The sequence below is a fragment of the Hyalella azteca genome, unplaced genomic scaffold (genome assembly GCF_000764305.2).
Source record: "Hyalella azteca isolate HAZT.00-mixed unplaced genomic scaffold, Hazt_2.0.2 contig6753, whole genome shotgun sequence".
Classification (NCBI taxonomy): Eukaryota; Metazoa; Arthropoda; class Malacostraca; order Amphipoda; family Hyalellidae; genus Hyalella; species Hyalella azteca.
The window spans coordinates 30,647-49,350 of record NW_025936905.1 but is presented as its reverse complement, the minus strand read 5'-3'; the positions used below and the strand labels follow the sequence as shown (position 1 = coordinate 49,350).

The following is an 18,704-nucleotide window of genomic DNA, read 5'->3' as shown; positions in this document are numbered from 1 at the left end:
AAATTAGCAAAGAATATGATCCCAAAATTACTATTGACATTTTACTCTGAATTCCAATGCTCAGAAATTTTTCAGCGCATTTATTCAGCTGAAAATTTATAATTTTGACTCTGACATTGGCTGGTCTGCCATCTAATGTTAACAGAGAATGAATAATGAAAATTACAAGCGAGATACGTTTCGTAGAACGGTACAGGCACGGCCACTGCGGGAGCCACTTGCGTACTGATTGGCCAGGCTATGGACGAGTCAACGTCACGCGGTCCACGTGAATTTAGGGCAAAGAAAGAAGGCTCAAGGCTTCAGCTCAGCTTAGATTTTCATTTTTATAATATAATAAATATATTAATTCAACTGTATTTCGTGGTTGGGGTGGAGGGTGTAATAAATATCTGAATCTTGTTTAAATTTGCCATCTGGGCTTAAACATTTTGTATTAATTTACCAGATAAAATTAAATGGAAATGAAGAACGTCGAGTGTTTGTCGCCTGTGGAGATTAGTTACCACCTGAGCAGGTTATTGATTTCAAAATACAAATGAATTAATTTTGAGAACATTTATTAAAATAATTGGCGATCAGTTTGAAATTTTTTCAATGTTTTCTAACATTGGGTGCAGTTTTAACGTAAAATTTCATGCACGAATGTAAGTTAACCAACAAGAATACAATTAATCATTACATGGCCCGTACATCTGAAACTTTTTGCTACAATCGATCAGCGATGTGAACTCGTTGTGCTAAAAAAATTGTGCCAAAAATGTCACAGAGCTAATTTTAAATCTCACAAAAATTATGTCACGTAACTTATGCGAGCACAAGAGATCGTATTTTGTCATCTAAATATTGAGTATTGAACAATAATCGTGTCTAAATATAATATGTAATTGTTCAATAATCGTATCTAAATATTGAACAGGAAATTAGTTTATGTAGTTGCCGTGATGGGCGACTCGTACTCCAGTAACGATTTTAGAGGACGAGGAGCAGGGTCTTTTTACCAAGTTAATTGTACACAAGAAAAATTTTCAACATTCATGATTTGAATTATGATGAAGGCATCAAATATTTGTATAGCTTGACAAATGAGACTACGAAGAGAAGCCATTCACATTTATTTGCAATAAATTTAATGCTGTTAATAGAATTTCATTGGATAAATTTCAACTCACACAATATAATACGTGTATATTTTTACGTTAATTCCTTTAATAATTGTTATTTAAAAATTAACATTAATTCATAAAAGATAAAATTGCAAATTCAAGGTATCAAGGTAAAAACAATTAATTTGGTCTATAAATAGTATTAAGGCAGCTTGTATCTTATAAATTTTCAGTTAAATGCGTTGGCCAATTAATGCATAATGAATAGCACAACGCATATGAAAACAACCGAGTCGCAAGTCGTACTGCATCGCAATGAACGCGTCTTTGCTGTTGTAGATGTTGTAAACTCCCAACGTTTTAGAAGCAGAGCTATTGTTAGTTTTGTAAATGCCAAACGATTGTTGGCGATTGGGAAGCGAAGCTATTGTGGCATGTTTTAACCCTGGGACTCTTTCACTTACGGCGCAGCTGTCCAGGTACACATGCGCTAACGGTGCATAAGTTAAGCGTTGATTACACGAGTACCTCATCAGCGATCTTGATTTTGAGTCCAAAAATTATACAATATAGTCAGCCCTGACTGGTAGGTCCTATTGAGCGTTAAGGAATAACCCAACATAGTATGGGATTCGAGAAACTAAATTATGGAAAAGCTATGACAACTATGCAACCGAGGGTAGGCTTAAGTAGCTTTAAATGGAACGACTATACTGCATATAAAAAAATATGAAATATAATGCCCAATTGCAGATTAAATAAGGAAAAGAAACAACAAGTACAAGTAAGTGCAAATTTTTGAATAGCGGCATTATTTATTGATATTTACATGCAACCGCCTATTTTCTATATAGATTGAAGTAGCGTCGTTTTATTAAATAAACATTTTAGAGTTTTTGAGTAAAAAGTGTTGCAAACCTCAAATAAATTTTTAAAGTAGCTGACTTAATTTGATTTTTTTTTAACCTGAGATAACGATGTATAGTGTAAGTCAAGCGTTAACACAACTTCCCGGCCTCCTCGCCGATTCTGACCAGAAACTGGCGCACAGAGCTGGGATCGAACCCGCGCCTCTCTGCTCCAATCCTGATACTCTGAAATGTGACCACTGGGCATATAACAACTACTGCATAAAATAAGTTAATATGAAAGAAAATGCTTAATTGCAGATCAAATGAGGAAAAGAGTCAACATGTACAAGTAAATGCTGATCTTTCAAAAGCGGTATTTATTGATGTTTACATATAACAGCCAATTTTCTTTATAGATTTAAGTAGCGTCGTTTTATTAAACAAACAATTTGAAGTTTTTGAGAGCTGAAGTGTTGCAAACCACGAATAAATTATTAAGGTAGCACATTTTATCTGATTTTTACAACACTTCTCTTTAACTTCACTTCTTGTTTGTCTGTCTGTCTGTCTGATACAAATATTATAATCGAACTTCAACACACTTCTACTTATCCTATCGATCTGCAATTTCCCACACTTGTGTAAATTGATGACAATGCAAGAATCAAATGACAAAAGAAATGATTTTGGAATTATTTTTTTAATATCAAAAATTTGAAAAAATAATTTTGTCAGCTACAAATCTTTTAACTGATATTTGACACACTTTTACCTGTCCAATTGATCTGAAATTTTGATTACTTGTGTGAAGTCGGAGGCAATGCATGAATCAATTGACAGAATAATAAAATTTTGAAAAAAATATAATTAAAAAATTGAAAAATTAATTTTTTTAATATTCGAAAATAAAATGATAATTCATAGTACATCTTTAACATTCGAGATACTGGATTCTTAAGAAGTGTTGTCTTTAAAAAGTAATTTTTAAACGTATATTATTTTAACCTTAGATAACGATGCATGTTGTAAGTCAAGCGTTAACACAACTCTTGTGTTTGGGGGTTGGAGTTGATCTGGGGTGAGTGGGGTGAAAGGAGTGAGTGGGGTGAGTGGGGTGAGTGGGGTGAGAGATTTCAGAATGCACTGTATTGTTTTGTTTAGTCACCATGACAACGAGCGGGGGAGAGGGAAGTGGATTTTACCCCTCCTCCCTCTAGCATAAATAACAGCAATAGAAGGTAATATTTGGACGATTACTGAATTTTCGGGGTCTGTTTTATTACAAAGGAATTTTTTGTACCGGAAATTAAACGATTTGAATAGAGAGAGAGTATTTAACCGAAATGAGCAAGAATTTTACAACGCCAATGTTCATTTTCTTGCCTAGAGATAACGATTAAAAAGCCCCGTAGAACGATGACCGAAAAAAATTCCAAACACAAGAAAGTTAATAAACATAGAAATATGTTTAGTATCAGGAATACAAGCAGCAAGTGAATACAAATGATGACTACCCAACATTAAATCAGTGCATTTCAATTAATTCTAAAAAGATAAAACTCTATGTCTGAGAAAACTTTATATAAATTAGCTAAGAAGTTAAGATAAAACTATATATAAATTAGCTCGGATAGAATACAGAAAATAAACTTTATTATAAAGTCTGCGGAATGCAAACTGATTTTTGAGAGAGTGAAAAAGTTTCAATGAATCTGAATAACAATTCTTGAATCACAATTCAAAATATTCCAAATCACCTCAGATTATAATCTAATTTAGAAAAGATGTAATTTAAAAAGAGAAATAGTCATGGCAAATTCAACGCAAGTTGCGAAAGTTCATGGCCACCGTAAACCGAAATGATTTCTTATCATTTTCCCAGGCATTTGAAGTCAGCCATGCATTCTTAAGATAAGATGTAGGCTGTACTCATGCATGTCCCGTCACCTTATCTTTTCCGTTCGACGGAAAAGATAAGGTTGTGTTATTAAGTGCGACTAAGCACCGTCACTCGTTATTGAGTGCGGTATAAGCGCCATCACTCGTTTTCTGTTGCTACGCCAGAAGGTCAACATCACAGAAAATTACCGCATTCGTGAGGGTCAGAGTCACGGCCCGTCCGACCCTCAGTCGGCCCTGACCGGTCGTTGGTGTCGGACGTTCGTGTGTGGAGCCTTAGCTTAAATAAATTCATATATTCCTATGTATGTAATGTAATTTTAATTTTTCAGGAAATTTTTCAGGTAATGTAATTTTTCAGGAAACAAAATTCAATCAAAATGAAAAGAGAACAAATGACTGCCAAAATAAAAGAACGATGAACACAGTCAAGCGGGACCGGGATTGAAACAAAGTCTACGTCGCACTAGTGTCTGACCAGATTAATTTTGTATTGGAAATGCCTTAGCCCTTCAAAGTTAGGGATCGTGGTGTGTTGATCGATGACTTCTACAAAGTTCAGGGACTTGGACTAACCTTGTGGATTTAACACGAGTTTTGTGATTAATTAATACGTGTGACGATGTATCACTAATACGACGCCGAAACAATTCACAGACGGAATTAATGTAGAAGATGTGTCATGTCGATCAGAATTACCTGATAAATATTTCAATACATTAAATTATATTAGAAGGTATTGTCTCCTCCGTAGTTTGAGCTTCCCATCTTCTCAATCAAAACTGTAGTAGTGACCAGTATATATAAAAAGTTTAAGTTCTATTTTGTTGGAGTGCAATTTTAACAAAATTTTGTTGAATTTATGTATATTCATGTATATCATGTGCAGAAAAATTCATTTAGCACATAATTCTATAGTACCCTTTGCTGCCTGCAGATAGCAAGTTTCGTTTCGTTGAAGTTACGTGATTGATTCCAAAACGGTTCAATTTTGAACATTAATTTTTGAAAAAACCACCGTCCCGACAAATTACACTAATTAGCATGTAAAAGAATGTGTCTCATTCAAAACGTGAGCTATTTTAGTACTTTCTCGGAAATTTTGAATTTAAATAGATCCTTGGTGATTCATCAAGTATGACATTAGAACTGGATTTTCATCGTGGAAAATATAACACATACTGAAGATGGGTCAATTGATGAGTTCGATTGGTTGTGGCGACAACAAGACTGAAGTGAAAAAACTCCCAGCTTCGAAAAATTCATTTCCGGAAGAAAATGATCGACCAACATCGGCTCTAACCCTAGTGGACTTAAACCAAGCCGAACTAGAGAAAAACTTCCTCAGAGAAAGCAGCAGCGCTAACATCAAAAACAGAAATATTAACAATAACGTTGATATGGGGTCGGCGGGATCGTCGGGAAGAGGTTCAAAACCACCAACTCCTGCCGATGGGGACAAACTTTATGGGAATGGAGCCCCAATTTCCTTCATAAGTGGGAGAATTCCCTCGGCCTACGACAGTATCCCGTCCAGTGACCTGGGGGTGAGTAGTTTTTTATGAGTGAAGTTTCAATAGTTTCATAAGTTTTAATATATAAACTATTGAAAGTAGTTTTATAACTTTCAATACATAGACGTTAAGTGTATATTCGCAGGAACTTTTGAGGAATTATATTATCTTCTTTGCATCATTACATTAGACTAGTGTTATCTTACCTCACAAGTGGTAGTTCCTAACTCTTTAATGTGATAATTTAAGTTTTACTTGATCATAGCTTGTATATATCAATATTTTCTGTGGAGACTTTCCTTCCAGGAAACTCGAGTCAATTTGTTAGGCGTGATGAGCTCAATTTGTCAGAAGGGAACAACAAAGGAGAGTCCTCTGTAGGGTCCTAGGCTAACATCAGGATAAATTGATTCAGAGGTCAATTGACTCAAAGGCAAATCGCTTCAAAGGTTAATTGACTCAGAGGTCAGAATCTATTCATTTTTCCGCCTGTTCAACACATCAATTTTATATATATCGTAATGATGACATGAAACGGACGGAATGCGTCACTGATTACGGAGAACGTTAAGCTGCCATTAAATGTATATTTTTTGTCGAGTTTGATTTTCAAACATAAGAAATCATGAGCGTTTTTTAATAGCAAAAAAGAACAGACTCAGATTCAGAACGAGGTTAATTGACACAGAATTTGATCGACTCGGAGATGAATTTACAAATTCGTTTGTACGGCATCCAGGAAACGTACTTGGAGAGGAACCTGATTTCGTGGATCAACTTTTTTTTACTTCGTCTTCCTACTTGTATATGTAGCTCCTACGAACGCAAATCAATTCCTCTGACATTTACCCATTCCCTCCGCGGCATAGCAAACGCCTCGTTCTCACTTAATCCGACATTACCAACTGCCATTATGATATTCTCGTCCAGCTTCCATCCGACCTTATCTGACATTAACCTCCTCTTCCTGTCATGCTCCACTCGCTGCTTCGTGATCACGAAAAAACGTCGCGTGATGCCCGAGTCAGCGACGCGTCGGTCGATCTCGGTTAGCGATTAATCATTGCTTTCCCATAGCTCAGTCTCGTCCTTCAGCTTCCTGACATAGATATAATTTATTAGCCGGGGCTTGGACTTAGTATACGTGAGAGGATTATCGAGAATCTATTGGATTTCTGTCTCTAATGTTATGAAAATTGAAGAGAATGCTTAATAAATTGAGTAGTTTTTATTCATAGTGTCAGGTTATTATGCCCAAGGTTATCTACTTAAATGCAATATTTCAATCAATGATGCAAAGATAATGTTTTAGGCTCAATAAAAGCCTAGAAAGACATCCAGGCTTATCAGACAGTGATCATCATTATTTTCAAGCTAAAGAAATGTTAGCTGATAATTCAACTGCAGTTGCACAAAATTTGAAGTCTTTTATCTATAAATCTTTCATGAGATGTATTTCTAAGCAATAATTTCGTAGTGATTCCTACAATATTTTATGTTAGTGTGCCGTAAGTCGATAAAGGTCTTGTGTCGAGCATCACAGGGCCACCATAGAAACCCCGGAAGCGATTTTAATGCCTGAAGGAATTTCAAGTTCCAAAGTTTACTTAAGAACTCGGGGCACATTGACACACAACATAGTCGTCTGCTCCAAGAAATGTACGACTGAAAAATCGCAGTGAACAATTAATATCTTATTATCTTTCATGTGGTTGTAAATATAACCACCTTGAATATGCTTTATTTATTTTAAGCTTATTATTGGTCACTGAACCAGCATCGAAATGTGTCAGATTACTGAGGATTACTTATTATCTGAAATCTTATTTACACTAACCAGGAAAAATGTTGCGAGCTCAGAGAAGTTCTTCATTCACGTCGATACAATTTTGTAGGCTCGATGTGCTTTGTGGGGAATTTTTAGGATGTACAGAAAAACATTACATTTGTTAAAAAATAGTTCATATGTATGAGCTTATTTAATTCAAAATTCTGTCACGGAACGGCATGAAGGCTAGAACAATTATTGTTAGATGTGTTTGACGCCGTTATGATCGAGGACCTTGGTAGCCTGCGCAACGACAAAGTTTTGCAATTACATTCTCAGGGCCGAATTCTGGGTGTTATTGAATTCAAAAGAAAATATTATTATTAGTAGTATTTATTGTTACACACAGTATTATAATTTACATTATTATATATCTCTACTTTATTACCTTATATTAAAATGAAAACTTTTAATATGGCAACTATTTTAATATAACAATTTTCAAATATGTCTACATTATTATATCTGAAAAGTTCACATTACCAAAGCTGTACATTTCGTTGTATAAATAATGAAATAATACATGAATTTCCTCACATAAAATGGCGTAGGATTAGTTTGAAACTCCAAATATGAGCCTGCCAAGTTTGAATGACAGTGAGTGACGCTCACATTATTGTGCGTCTTTTCTTTTGTCGTAATAAGTTTAGATTCGAGGCTGAGACTTAACTGACAGACCAACCTTTACACACGATTTTATAATGTGGCTACAAAGTGAATAAATTTAGAAGTGGAGTAGAGGCTCTTGGAGTACTGATAAAATTGTAAACTTTCAGATGCGACACGGAAAATTAAAATGTCAAGTCAAAATAGAGGAAAAGAGTTTTTAATAGATATTCTATGTAAGCCATCTCTAAATGACATTAATCGATCATGCCATTATGACGAAAATGATGTTCCAATTGATGTTAATTCAGACCGTGTTTTTTTTTGAAAAGTTCCAAAATAACGAATTACCTCTTAGATTATAGATAAAATACTGGAACAAGTTTAGCAAGTTGAATTATGGAAAACTTGCAGGGGTGAAAAATGTGGTAATACTTAGCTATAACGGAAACTAAACTGTATAAAACCTAAACTCGAGACTTACTCATTTCACCATATAAAATAAAACACCGTCAAGGTGATAAATCACTCCTCAGCATGAGCGTTTAACATGCAGCGGACATGCAATCTCGAACAAATTGGAACAGGAGGTCAGTGACACTTATTAGGTTCAGCTGAGATACAAGTACCTATTGTAAGTAAAGATACGTCGATCATTATCGGGGGCTGTTTCTGTAAGTTGTATTTAAGGAACATTCATGATCAATGTTTTTTCAATATTTTGAATACTTTTACTTTTCTATGGTTCCGTCCAGAAACTAATCAAAATTGTGATTTGCCGGAGAAAATTTTTGGATTTTGAAATTTCTGACATGAAAGAATTGAAAAGAATTTTTCTAATATAATGGACCTGTCCATTGCACTTGCTTGCGAAAATACTAATTTTTGGAAGATACAGGAAAAATCTAAAAAGTTTTGTTGAAACATAAATAAAGAACCGAGCGACCCAACGAATATTCTCAAATGCCAGAAATGATTTGAACACACATAGTCTACGGTAAAATAAACCAATATTTAGTTATCTCCGGCTCGAGCAATGCCTTACTATGACAGTAGTGCTCTAAAATTGTAAAAAATTGTACTAAGCAATTGTTCGATAAGGCGTACTGTAACTGAACTGGTTCGTATCATTGTTCATCATGTTGAATGCGTCGCACCTGTCAGGGATAATTGCTGACGTGTTGAAGGGCAGGTAAAGGCTGCGACTTTGTTGCTATGGCTACACTGAGCGTTCTATTGGCTCTTATTTACATGTGTCAGGACGACGGCAATGTACGTAACGAGACCTTCAATTGGGCTCGCATGATGAATCGAAGCGATAATGCGGAAATAAAATCAAGGAAGTAAATAGTCACACCATGTAACAAAATGGGAATTTAGGAAACTTGAATCTGGGTGGGAAGGCACAGCTGACTAAGTATTGCTGGCATTGAATTTCATCTGATTACTTTTATCGAAATTGATTTAAATACAAAATATTAAAAGTTTATTTATACAGTACTGATACTAGCTACTGATCCCAACTCCGTAACATCGAACAGACTTAATAATATGGTTTCAATAAAATTTTTATCTATACTCAATTTTCAACCATAAATTGTTTCATATTTTTTATACTATCGCGAAAGGTGAGAGTTGCTATAAAATTCATCCAATTGTCAATGCGTTGTGAAATTGCAGTAGGTCCGCTGAGCAAATAATGTAAATTTTGTTCGTAACTCTGAAGATCTTATCACAGCATAATGAGATCCTGAAATTCACGGCTTGGATATCTGGCGCTCGCATCGGCGAAGTTTTTCTAGGAAAATGTAGGATGTATTGATTTTCTGTATTACTCATACAAGTTTCACTTCAGGTAAGGTAATAACAGTGGAATATTGACCAATGAATCCTTTTTAACACTAACTGCCTTACATCCATACTGAGTCATACAAGGAAGGTACATAACACTCCTCCAAGAATATTCCATAAACATGCTAGTCAAGGAAAACGATATTGATTTTTTTTAATCTTTATCAAATTCCTCTCTTCCAGTGAAGAATTTATAAAACGGACTGCAATTTGTACTCAGTTTATAGAGAAGAATAATCTATTATATACTGAAGCTGCGGCGCTTCTTTGACATGACTTGTAAGATAATAAGCTTTGAATTGAATTTTTACGGAAAAATAATCAGAAAAGAAATGGTCAATCCGTTCTTCGTTGTATAAAATCTCCGTTGGTATCAAATTTGCTAATTATTGTGTTACTGGAATGTTGTTTTTGCGAACATTTAGACTGTCTGTAAAACTCAGCATATAAGGATTTCACCTTCAGAGAAGACATGTACTTTTCAGTATTCATCGATTTATTTATTTAGTAGAATATTTATTTATTTAGGCCGTCGCTGTGAAACACGTCTTACGAAGACTCCGCATTCCGAGAACACATGCACACGTAAGTCTTCGCCATAATAAGGGCAAAATGTTAACACAAATAACAACTATTTGAAGCAAGAGTTAATTGACCTTATTAGTCATCAGAGTCGAAAAACAAATGTTCGAAATATAAAAGTTAAAAGTAAGAGAGACTTAATGATGATATTAATTATTTTACGCAAATATTTAAACATATTTTGTATAGTTTTTAGAGCTTGCTTCAGTGCAAGGAAATCATATAAGTTTTTTCCACAAATCTAACTTCAGTAAAACGTTTCAAAAACTTTCTGTTTGTGGCACTGATACGGAATGTTGCAAGGCCAAACTGGGTCAGAATGACCTATATAAATAAAAAATTGCATCGCTATTTGGACAAGGTTTTGCTTATTGCTCTGAGTGGTCATTACCATAATCCCGATAGTATAAAGCGTTGCGCCTTAGAGAGCATAAATAACTTGTCTCTGTATCGACTGAATTTGTTTAGAGAAGAGGCGTCCTTGTTACCAGGAATACAGAACGATTATTCAGGTTACTCATTACCAAATGATGAAGCGGCACAATTCGTGATTAAGGCCTTTGGGACTTCGAACAAAGCCTTCTGAGATTATACTTGTTCTATCCGCGGGAAACAGTTTTAACGCAAAAAAATCTGGTTTATCAAACAATAATGTAAAATTTCGAATGAAAAAAACAAATTTAAGATATAATAATAGTGCTCGAAATTAAAACACACGATTTGTGAACTAAAAACTCAATATTTTTTTTTCATCTGAGCTGTCTGAATGAGGCAGTTTTGTAGCAGCCTACATCGTATATGGAAATTATCTAAAATATTCATGCGCATCAAGTTATTGAGTTCATATTTTTTAAAATAATGAACCAAAGGCAGGCAAAAAAATTTTCTTCAAATGAGGCAGGTGCAGGAAAAGTTCTATTTACATGGATCACTGCCATGGGAACGAAGCGATATTGAATGACGTTGTTGAACAGCTGCTCGCTCATTGGTCGTTGGGCCATCAGGTAAAGGCTGATCGATCGTAATGTCTGGTCTCGATCGATCCCGCCGGGAATCATGCAGATAAACATGAATTTGAACTGACTTAGGGGGCTGTTCTGGGACTCAAGGACATTTTTAGAACTCTTTTTGGTGTAATTTATTAAGAAAGTTGCAAGGAAAGCCTTTTTGTTCGTGTACATTATATATGTAAGTTCTTGCATGAATCATAACCTAACCTATTATATTGATTTAAAATATTGTAAATGATCAGAATTCAAGCAAAATATTCACATACACTTACAGAGAATACATTTACCCTTCCCACTGTTCAGTTAGCGCGGTATGCCTTGGTTTAATTTTTTGGAATCCACGATGGGTTGTATTTATTGAAACCTGAGTGATGTATCTCAGCCAGCTTGATAATTATAATACTTTGTTATGGAATGAATACCTATTGTGTTTCGAATGGGTAAACATGTTAATCCTAGGATTTTATTCAAGAAACAGCAAGTTCGTTGATGCATTAGGATGTATTGAAAAATGTTAGATATGGTGGTGAGGATGAAAATTTCGAAAAAATTTAGCGAGCAAATTGTTGTAGAGAGGTTTCTGTATAGGACGAATATTTTCATATGACTTTAATAGTGCCTCAATCTTGTCTGCTGTCTTAACACTTTATTTATGACAATCAAAAGTTTATTAATTGCATATATGTCACAAGTAGTATTTTGGAGATTATGGGAATAGAATGTACATAAATGTGCAAGAGAATTTAGAGTTATATATTCTATCATGACAACATTAAGCAGCAGCACAGGAAAAACATAATTTGAAATCTGCTAAATGGTAATCTTTTCTCCGTCAGAAGAGAAAACTTTTGTATTAAAATTTTAATAGATTTGGCTGAACTATTACAGTTAAACGATGTATGTTTGGGCTCGGCTGCTGAGCCGAAAACGACATAAGCCTTACTTCAAATTCGAATTTAATTAGGAGATACTAAACGAGGCTTATAAGTTTCTGCTTGAAATTTGTTTGAGCTGCCCAAGAGTGACTATATAATTGCCATACAAAATACAAAACATTGTTAGCAATTTTTCTAGATAGCTTTGATATTTTTCAAGGCAAGTAGAGCGTTTCGTTCGTGTACATGATATATGCAAGTTCTTGCATGAATCATAACCTAACCTATTATATTGATTTAAAATATTGTAGATGATCTTATGAAAACGCCTAAATTGGTCAACTCTTTAACAGAAAAGGCGTCCGCATTCCTGATGTTTCACCAATTCCGTTAGAATCTTATAAACAAGCAGTAGGATTTAAATAATTGTATGTGATGTACATGAATCAATGAGTTGTAGATAAGTCAAGGGCATCGCAACTAGGCCGCGCTCTAGTGACATTTGCACGAACATCTTCACTGAGAAGATTTCTGGAGAACCGCGAAGGCGGATGATAAAGTTGGAAATGGACGGAAAATTGTTTCAGTCGACAAAAGGTCGAATCATTACGTAATTAGGTGATCAGTTAATTTTCGATGCAGAATTATTTAGCCGAAAATTCAATACTTAAATTCTTCTTTCTTCAGTCTCACGCACAAATAACGGGTATCTTTCCACAGCGTCGTAAAATCTGTAGATCAAATGACGTAGTTAAATGCATTTCGATTCTCTTTGAGCAGTACCGACTAAGTGTGTCGTAATACTACGTCATCTTTAGACGTGAAAATAGTAAAAAAACTTAAATTTAAGGAAAAAATACGTGGTAGTGTTAAGGAATTTAGAGTGGAGGAACTAGTGCGTCGAAATATAAAGAAATTAAAACCTAATGCATGAGCTTGTCCCCCGTAAAATTAAGGAACTAATACGAAAGTAACGAACAAGTTTAAACATTAAGAAGCTATTGTGTCCTAATATTAAGGATATACTACTAATGAACCTGAGTCGAAATGTAAATGAACCGGTGCCTTCAAGGTTTTACATCCAGGAAATGACTAACAAGGTCGGACGCCATGCAAAAATTTCGCAAAATGATTTTGCCATAATATCCAATTCGCTATCACATTATTACTTTATGTGAAAACGATAATTTTTTAACAGGAATCCCTGGACGTGAGAAGAGCAGCCCGACTCTTCAGAAACGAATCTCAGAGCTTACCAAACACAACTTCAGATCCAACAGAAGAATTTAAACCAAATTTTGATGAAGAGAACCCGCCCCCCGGCACCGCTTCGTTTTTCCACACCCCACACTCCGCGTGCAGCGGGGAGTCGTCGGACTCGGGGATTTCAGATCCTGGGGAAGAATATGCTTTTGTTATTACAGAAAATTCCCCACCTGAAGTCGTGAAGAAAGTCGAAGAAGCATTCATTCCCGTAGAGAACTTAAGTGAGTTTAAATTATTGTTAGAACTTTATGTTACGTTACGGTAATTTAATAAACTGAAAGGTAATTCTCAGCTCTAGAACCTAAGGAAGTGATCTTTTCCGAGAAGATAATTCATATGTAAGCTTGGTTCATATTTTCTGAGTCGATGAATACTTCTCTTACCGAAAAATTATTATTGAATTTAATGAAATGTTAAAAAAACTAAATTTCATACGATTTCCAAAACTTGCTGAAGGCCATCAAGGAAAGACCTGAGTCATACTCCATTAAAATTGAAAAAATGTGTTAAATATTCAGATTTAAATAACATTATCTGAATTAGTAACATCTTAGTTTAATCAATCTTTTTCGTGAAAGTTCAAAAAACATTCGGTTCCCTTTACATCAATCCCAAACAAATATAGAGCAATCCCTATTATTTAGCTCGCTCTAAAACTTATACCCGTACTGAAATAACATAAATATTTGTATGTGCACAGACCTGATAATTACTGGCAAGGCCTGTCCTCGTCTACTGAGCGGCTACCAACAAACCAGGGTGGAGGAGGCCGCCATCTTGGAGAGTCTGCGTCAGGAAGGCTTCATCGCCACCAGCAAGAGCAAGTCTGCTGGTGGCATATCTTTTGAGGTATTCTAGTGTTCCCTTAATAAACATATTCCTTAGTATCTGCGGTTAGTTTCCCAGTTTAGTTTAATATGCCTCCCGGGTAGGGTAACATGGGGCAGCGAGCCCACTGCGGGTCATGGGCCCATAGCGGGTTTCTCGCTAAGTATGGCAGATATTGGTCCATGTTCTCTACCGCCGGTCGACAGTTTCACTGGGATGAAGTGTACGGATTTACGTTTTCCTAAGTGTTTGTGTTATTAAGTTATTTGTGAATAACTGTTTCAGCCCAGATAAAATTGTTTTGCTGCTAAATAAAATTGTTTTCGATTACGGTAGATGAAGCTTTTGAAATTACTGTGAATTATATTTTGGAAGCAATATTTATAGGGATAATTTTGAGATCAAGTTAGACTATTAGCTTTTAAAATAAAATGTTGACACGATATAAATTGAAATGATACCTAGTGGGGCAACGGGTCCACGCGTGTCACGGGGCAAAGCGCCCATGGTGAAGTCTTGTGTTATACATCATTAGATTTGTCTCAATGACCTTTTCAAAACTATGACTAGCTTTTTGAATTACAAATAAGGCTTGTCCTCGTCTGCTGAGCGGCTACCAACAAACCAGAGTGGAGGAGGCCGCCATCTTGGAGAGTCTGCGTCAGGAAGGCTTCATCGCTACCAGCAAGAACAAGTCTGCTGGGGGCATATCTTTTGAGGTATTCTAGTGTTCTCTTAATAAACATTATAACATATTCCTTAGTATCTGATATTAGTTTCCTCGCCACCAGCAGGAGCGTCTGCTGGTGGCATATCTTTTGAGGTATTCTAGTGTTCTATTAATAACCCTATCAAAATTTAGAGTCGCCCCAGCTTCTGGTAATCCAAATCAGAAGCTGCCGCGTCTGTAAATTTTCACTGTGAAACATATTCCCTAGTATCTGAGGTTAGTTTCCTAGTTTTCGTTTAATATGCCTCCTGGGTATATTTTCTCTGTTGCTTTGAAAAATTGTTTTGAAAAATGTTTCGAGAGAAAATTATTTGAAATTCGTCTTTTTAGAAAACTCTTCCCTACTATTTGTGAGAAGATTGTTCCTTAGTGTTATTTGGACAACCTTTTTCCTATGTTATCGAGAACAAATTCTGTAGTATCATTTTGATGAACTTGTTACTTACTTTAATTTAATTTGAGAATCGTGGCACTATATTCAGAATGTCATATATTCATTCGATAATTCCGATGCATTTCTTCTGTGTATTCAGTTTTATTTTATCTTCTTTTACATCTTATTCTATCTTCTTATTCCTTTTTTTCAATTTTATTCTATCTTCTTATTAATCTTATTATCGTATTCTATATGTTACTTACTTATTCATCGTATTCTATACGTTATTTACTTATTCATCTTATTATCGTATTCTATATGTTATTTTTAGTATTTTTGACTATTGCACACATGACAGGTGGTAGAGGCCGCCCCCGGGACGGTGAGCGTTGGGAGCATCAAGCCGGAGAACCTGGTGCCTATTCCGGCCGTGCGGAAGATGGAGGCCCGGCGCGCCAGATTCGGTCCGGGCGACCGCACGCAGGAGGAGCTTGAAGAGCGATGGTCCGGCGCCGAGCAGCGGCGCCAGGTACGGGATTTAAGGATTTAAACAAGAACGTTTAAATGTTAGATATATAAATGAACAAAAAATAGTATTTATAAGAAAATAAATTTGCGTGAATGGAAAAATCAATTTGGGATGAATGGTGTGAGCATGTGAAAAGGCACTCAATGTGTCAAGAGGCACTCAATTAATATTTGAAATTGACCCTTCTAATTGCGTACCCGCAATTCATCCCATAATATATACTGAAAAACTAAATTAAAATGACAAATTTCTTATAATATTATTAGTTATCCATCTTATTCATTGCTCTACTTTGAAATATGCGCCTTTATGGCCTATTTATCTTGCAGGCTGCATGCACATGTTCCCGTTAGCCATGCAATGATACGTCAGAAAATTTTCATCGGATGAATAACGAAAATATTAATGTAATTGTAACAGGCTGAGCTGGACGCACGTAAGGAGAAAATGGCAGAGTTGATAAGGAAAACTGAGGGCGAGAAAGAAAAAATGGAACAGCTAGCCAAGCGCCATGAGACCAAGACAGAAACAGCGATAGCCAACAGGTGAGTTAAAGAGAATTAAACTAACCTAAAAATCATGTTTACGATATGGTAATTGAAAAGCGAAAAAGTAATAAAATTAAGTAATTATATTTGTCTTAGCTTAGTATAGCATAGTGATGTCGGCGCTGAAGAATAGGCCTGATGTGGACTGTCGCAGATTTTAGTACTTTTCGCGACTTTTCCTCCCGTGGATATCACGGGAGGAACGGATGAGTTACGACGACCACCATTGAAGTTCAGGTTTATGGATAATGTTTGGTAAAACCTCTTGTTTAGTCCCATCACTGACAGATAGAACAATGCAAACGGAATCTAAAACTGCTTTCGTCCCGAACGAATGCACTTCATCCTAATAAAGTAGACGATTCTTAGTGTTAAAATATAACACAAAATGTTTAGATATGACAGATTATTGTATTACTTACTACAGGGAAGTGCACCTAAAGGAGCTTCGTGACAAGCTCAAGGCCAAGAACCAACACGCCCAGCACGTCAAGCTCAAAAAACTCATCAACGGCCCCCCGGTACCCGTTCCCCTGGTGCGGACCGTCTCGGACTACGGGCCAGACCGAGTCATAAGTAACGTCGACCTTTTCTTTAAGTGAACACCGCTATGAAATTTATCGGGAATACCTGAAGGCTCAATTTATTTTTTAAGAACGATAATGAGCTATAATTGTGTCAGGGTCATAGTTAGATACGAAGATCTCATTTATTAAGTGCGTAGTAGTAATCGGTTCATTGCAAGCATGTGTAACATGCACTCCCGCACTTGGTACCTCTGAATAACGCCCGAGGAAGTTTAAACAAAAGGAAAAACAAGCAGAATTGCGGACAGGAGATTGTTTTGGTCCACAAATAATGTAATGTGTTCCATGATTCGAGTGGTGCAGTAAAATTGAATTTAGACTGAGCTGACGAAACCGCCAGACCTTCCATCTTTATCTCGATCCTAAATTAGGAATAATTTTGCAAAGTGGGAAGTGGAACTTGAAAAACCAAGGAAGTGAAACTTGCCAAGTAGGACGTGAGGGTTCAGACCATATTTTCCATGGTTGAACTATACAAGGCTGACCCTCGAGGATTTCCGCGTTTCAGTTCAGCTTTCACTGAGATCGTGAAACGTGAACAATCCCATCATTCTCACGACGGATTGGTAGACTGGTTTGATCGCCTTTCGGTGATTGGTTAATGCCCTTAACGTCACTGAGATCAGTGACGTCACATGCGAACAACAAACTCCATCCGCGAAAATGAGCTTCTCATGCATATGGTTGAACTAGTACCATGTTCTCATGGGTCAACCTTATTCTAGTTTAACCATGATATTTTCAACCCAATAAAATTCTGTAATTAGTGCCCAAACAACCCTATATCATTTCAAGGCGGAGCGCACTGTATTGTGCATAAGAAGAGTTAATACCTGCATTAACTTTGTCGCACAGCTTACCATGGGAAGCCTCAATAACTGTACATACTATATATACCTCAGGCACTCTAGAACCAACAGGATGCGTAAAATGCCGAGGTCCGACGAAGATGGCAATAAGTAAAGGGAAGGTTCCAATTGTGAACAGCGTGATTTTCAAATTATATGTTATCAATTTAGTGATCGTCTTCATTAAATTTTCTAGATATGCTAGGTGTGTAAAACGCTTACTGTAAAACCATGCACTCTTCCAAATAAAAATGATACAAGTGTTCTAGCTTCCTGGCCGGTATTACAACGTAGCAAGTACTTTGGACGTATCAATTTATCAACATTCCATATACACAGTTCATGTCTACTCATTACCATTCATTGAATTCATCTGAGGTTACACGGCATAACAAAATTCAATCACAAGTGAAATCATCTTGAAACATTTCATTTGCGATGCATCGCACAGCCTGGACATTCTCTTGTAATAATCCGAGTAATGTCGACGGCAAGTTGAAATAGACAATAGAAGTTCATCGAATAAATTTTAGGGTACATAAGAACTCTTATTAGGGTAAATATGAGCTGAAAGGATGTGAAAAAACTTGTACCATTAAAATATAATCAAATAATCATTAATTAAGATACATGTTTAAAGCACCGCGACCACAGCCATGTCTGTCAATACAGAGTGCATAAACACGCGCCCACGCATTCATAAGATCTGAAATTGAAGTGAAAAATGTTGGAAACATTTATGGATATTTATTTAAAACGAAATGATAAAAATAGCGATCGGTATAGGAGTAAAAGAGGCACTAATTCTTCGTCTTTGTGACACAAAACTTTTGAAATTTATCTTTAAGAACATAAAATTGCGCTTGAGAC

General features: G+C 35.9%; 1 protein-coding gene across 1 annotated transcript; it reads left to right on the top strand.

Moving 5' to 3' along the window:
- Window positions 1–4,206: 4,206 nt before the first annotated feature.
- On the top strand, window positions 4,207–17,620 carry LOC108665974. The gene is made up of 6 exons (XM_018152784.2): window positions 4,207–5,403; window positions 13,321–13,609; window positions 14,089–14,237; window positions 15,681–15,851; window positions 16,272–16,396; window positions 16,827–17,620. The coding sequence occupies exons 1-6, from the start codon at window positions 5,044–5,046 to the stop codon at window positions 16,999–17,001; spliced, it is 1,269 nt and encodes a 422-aa protein (XP_018008273.1). The 5' UTR covers window positions 4,207–5,043; the 3' UTR covers window positions 17,002–17,620.
- Window positions 17,621–18,704: the final 1,084 nt, after the last annotated feature.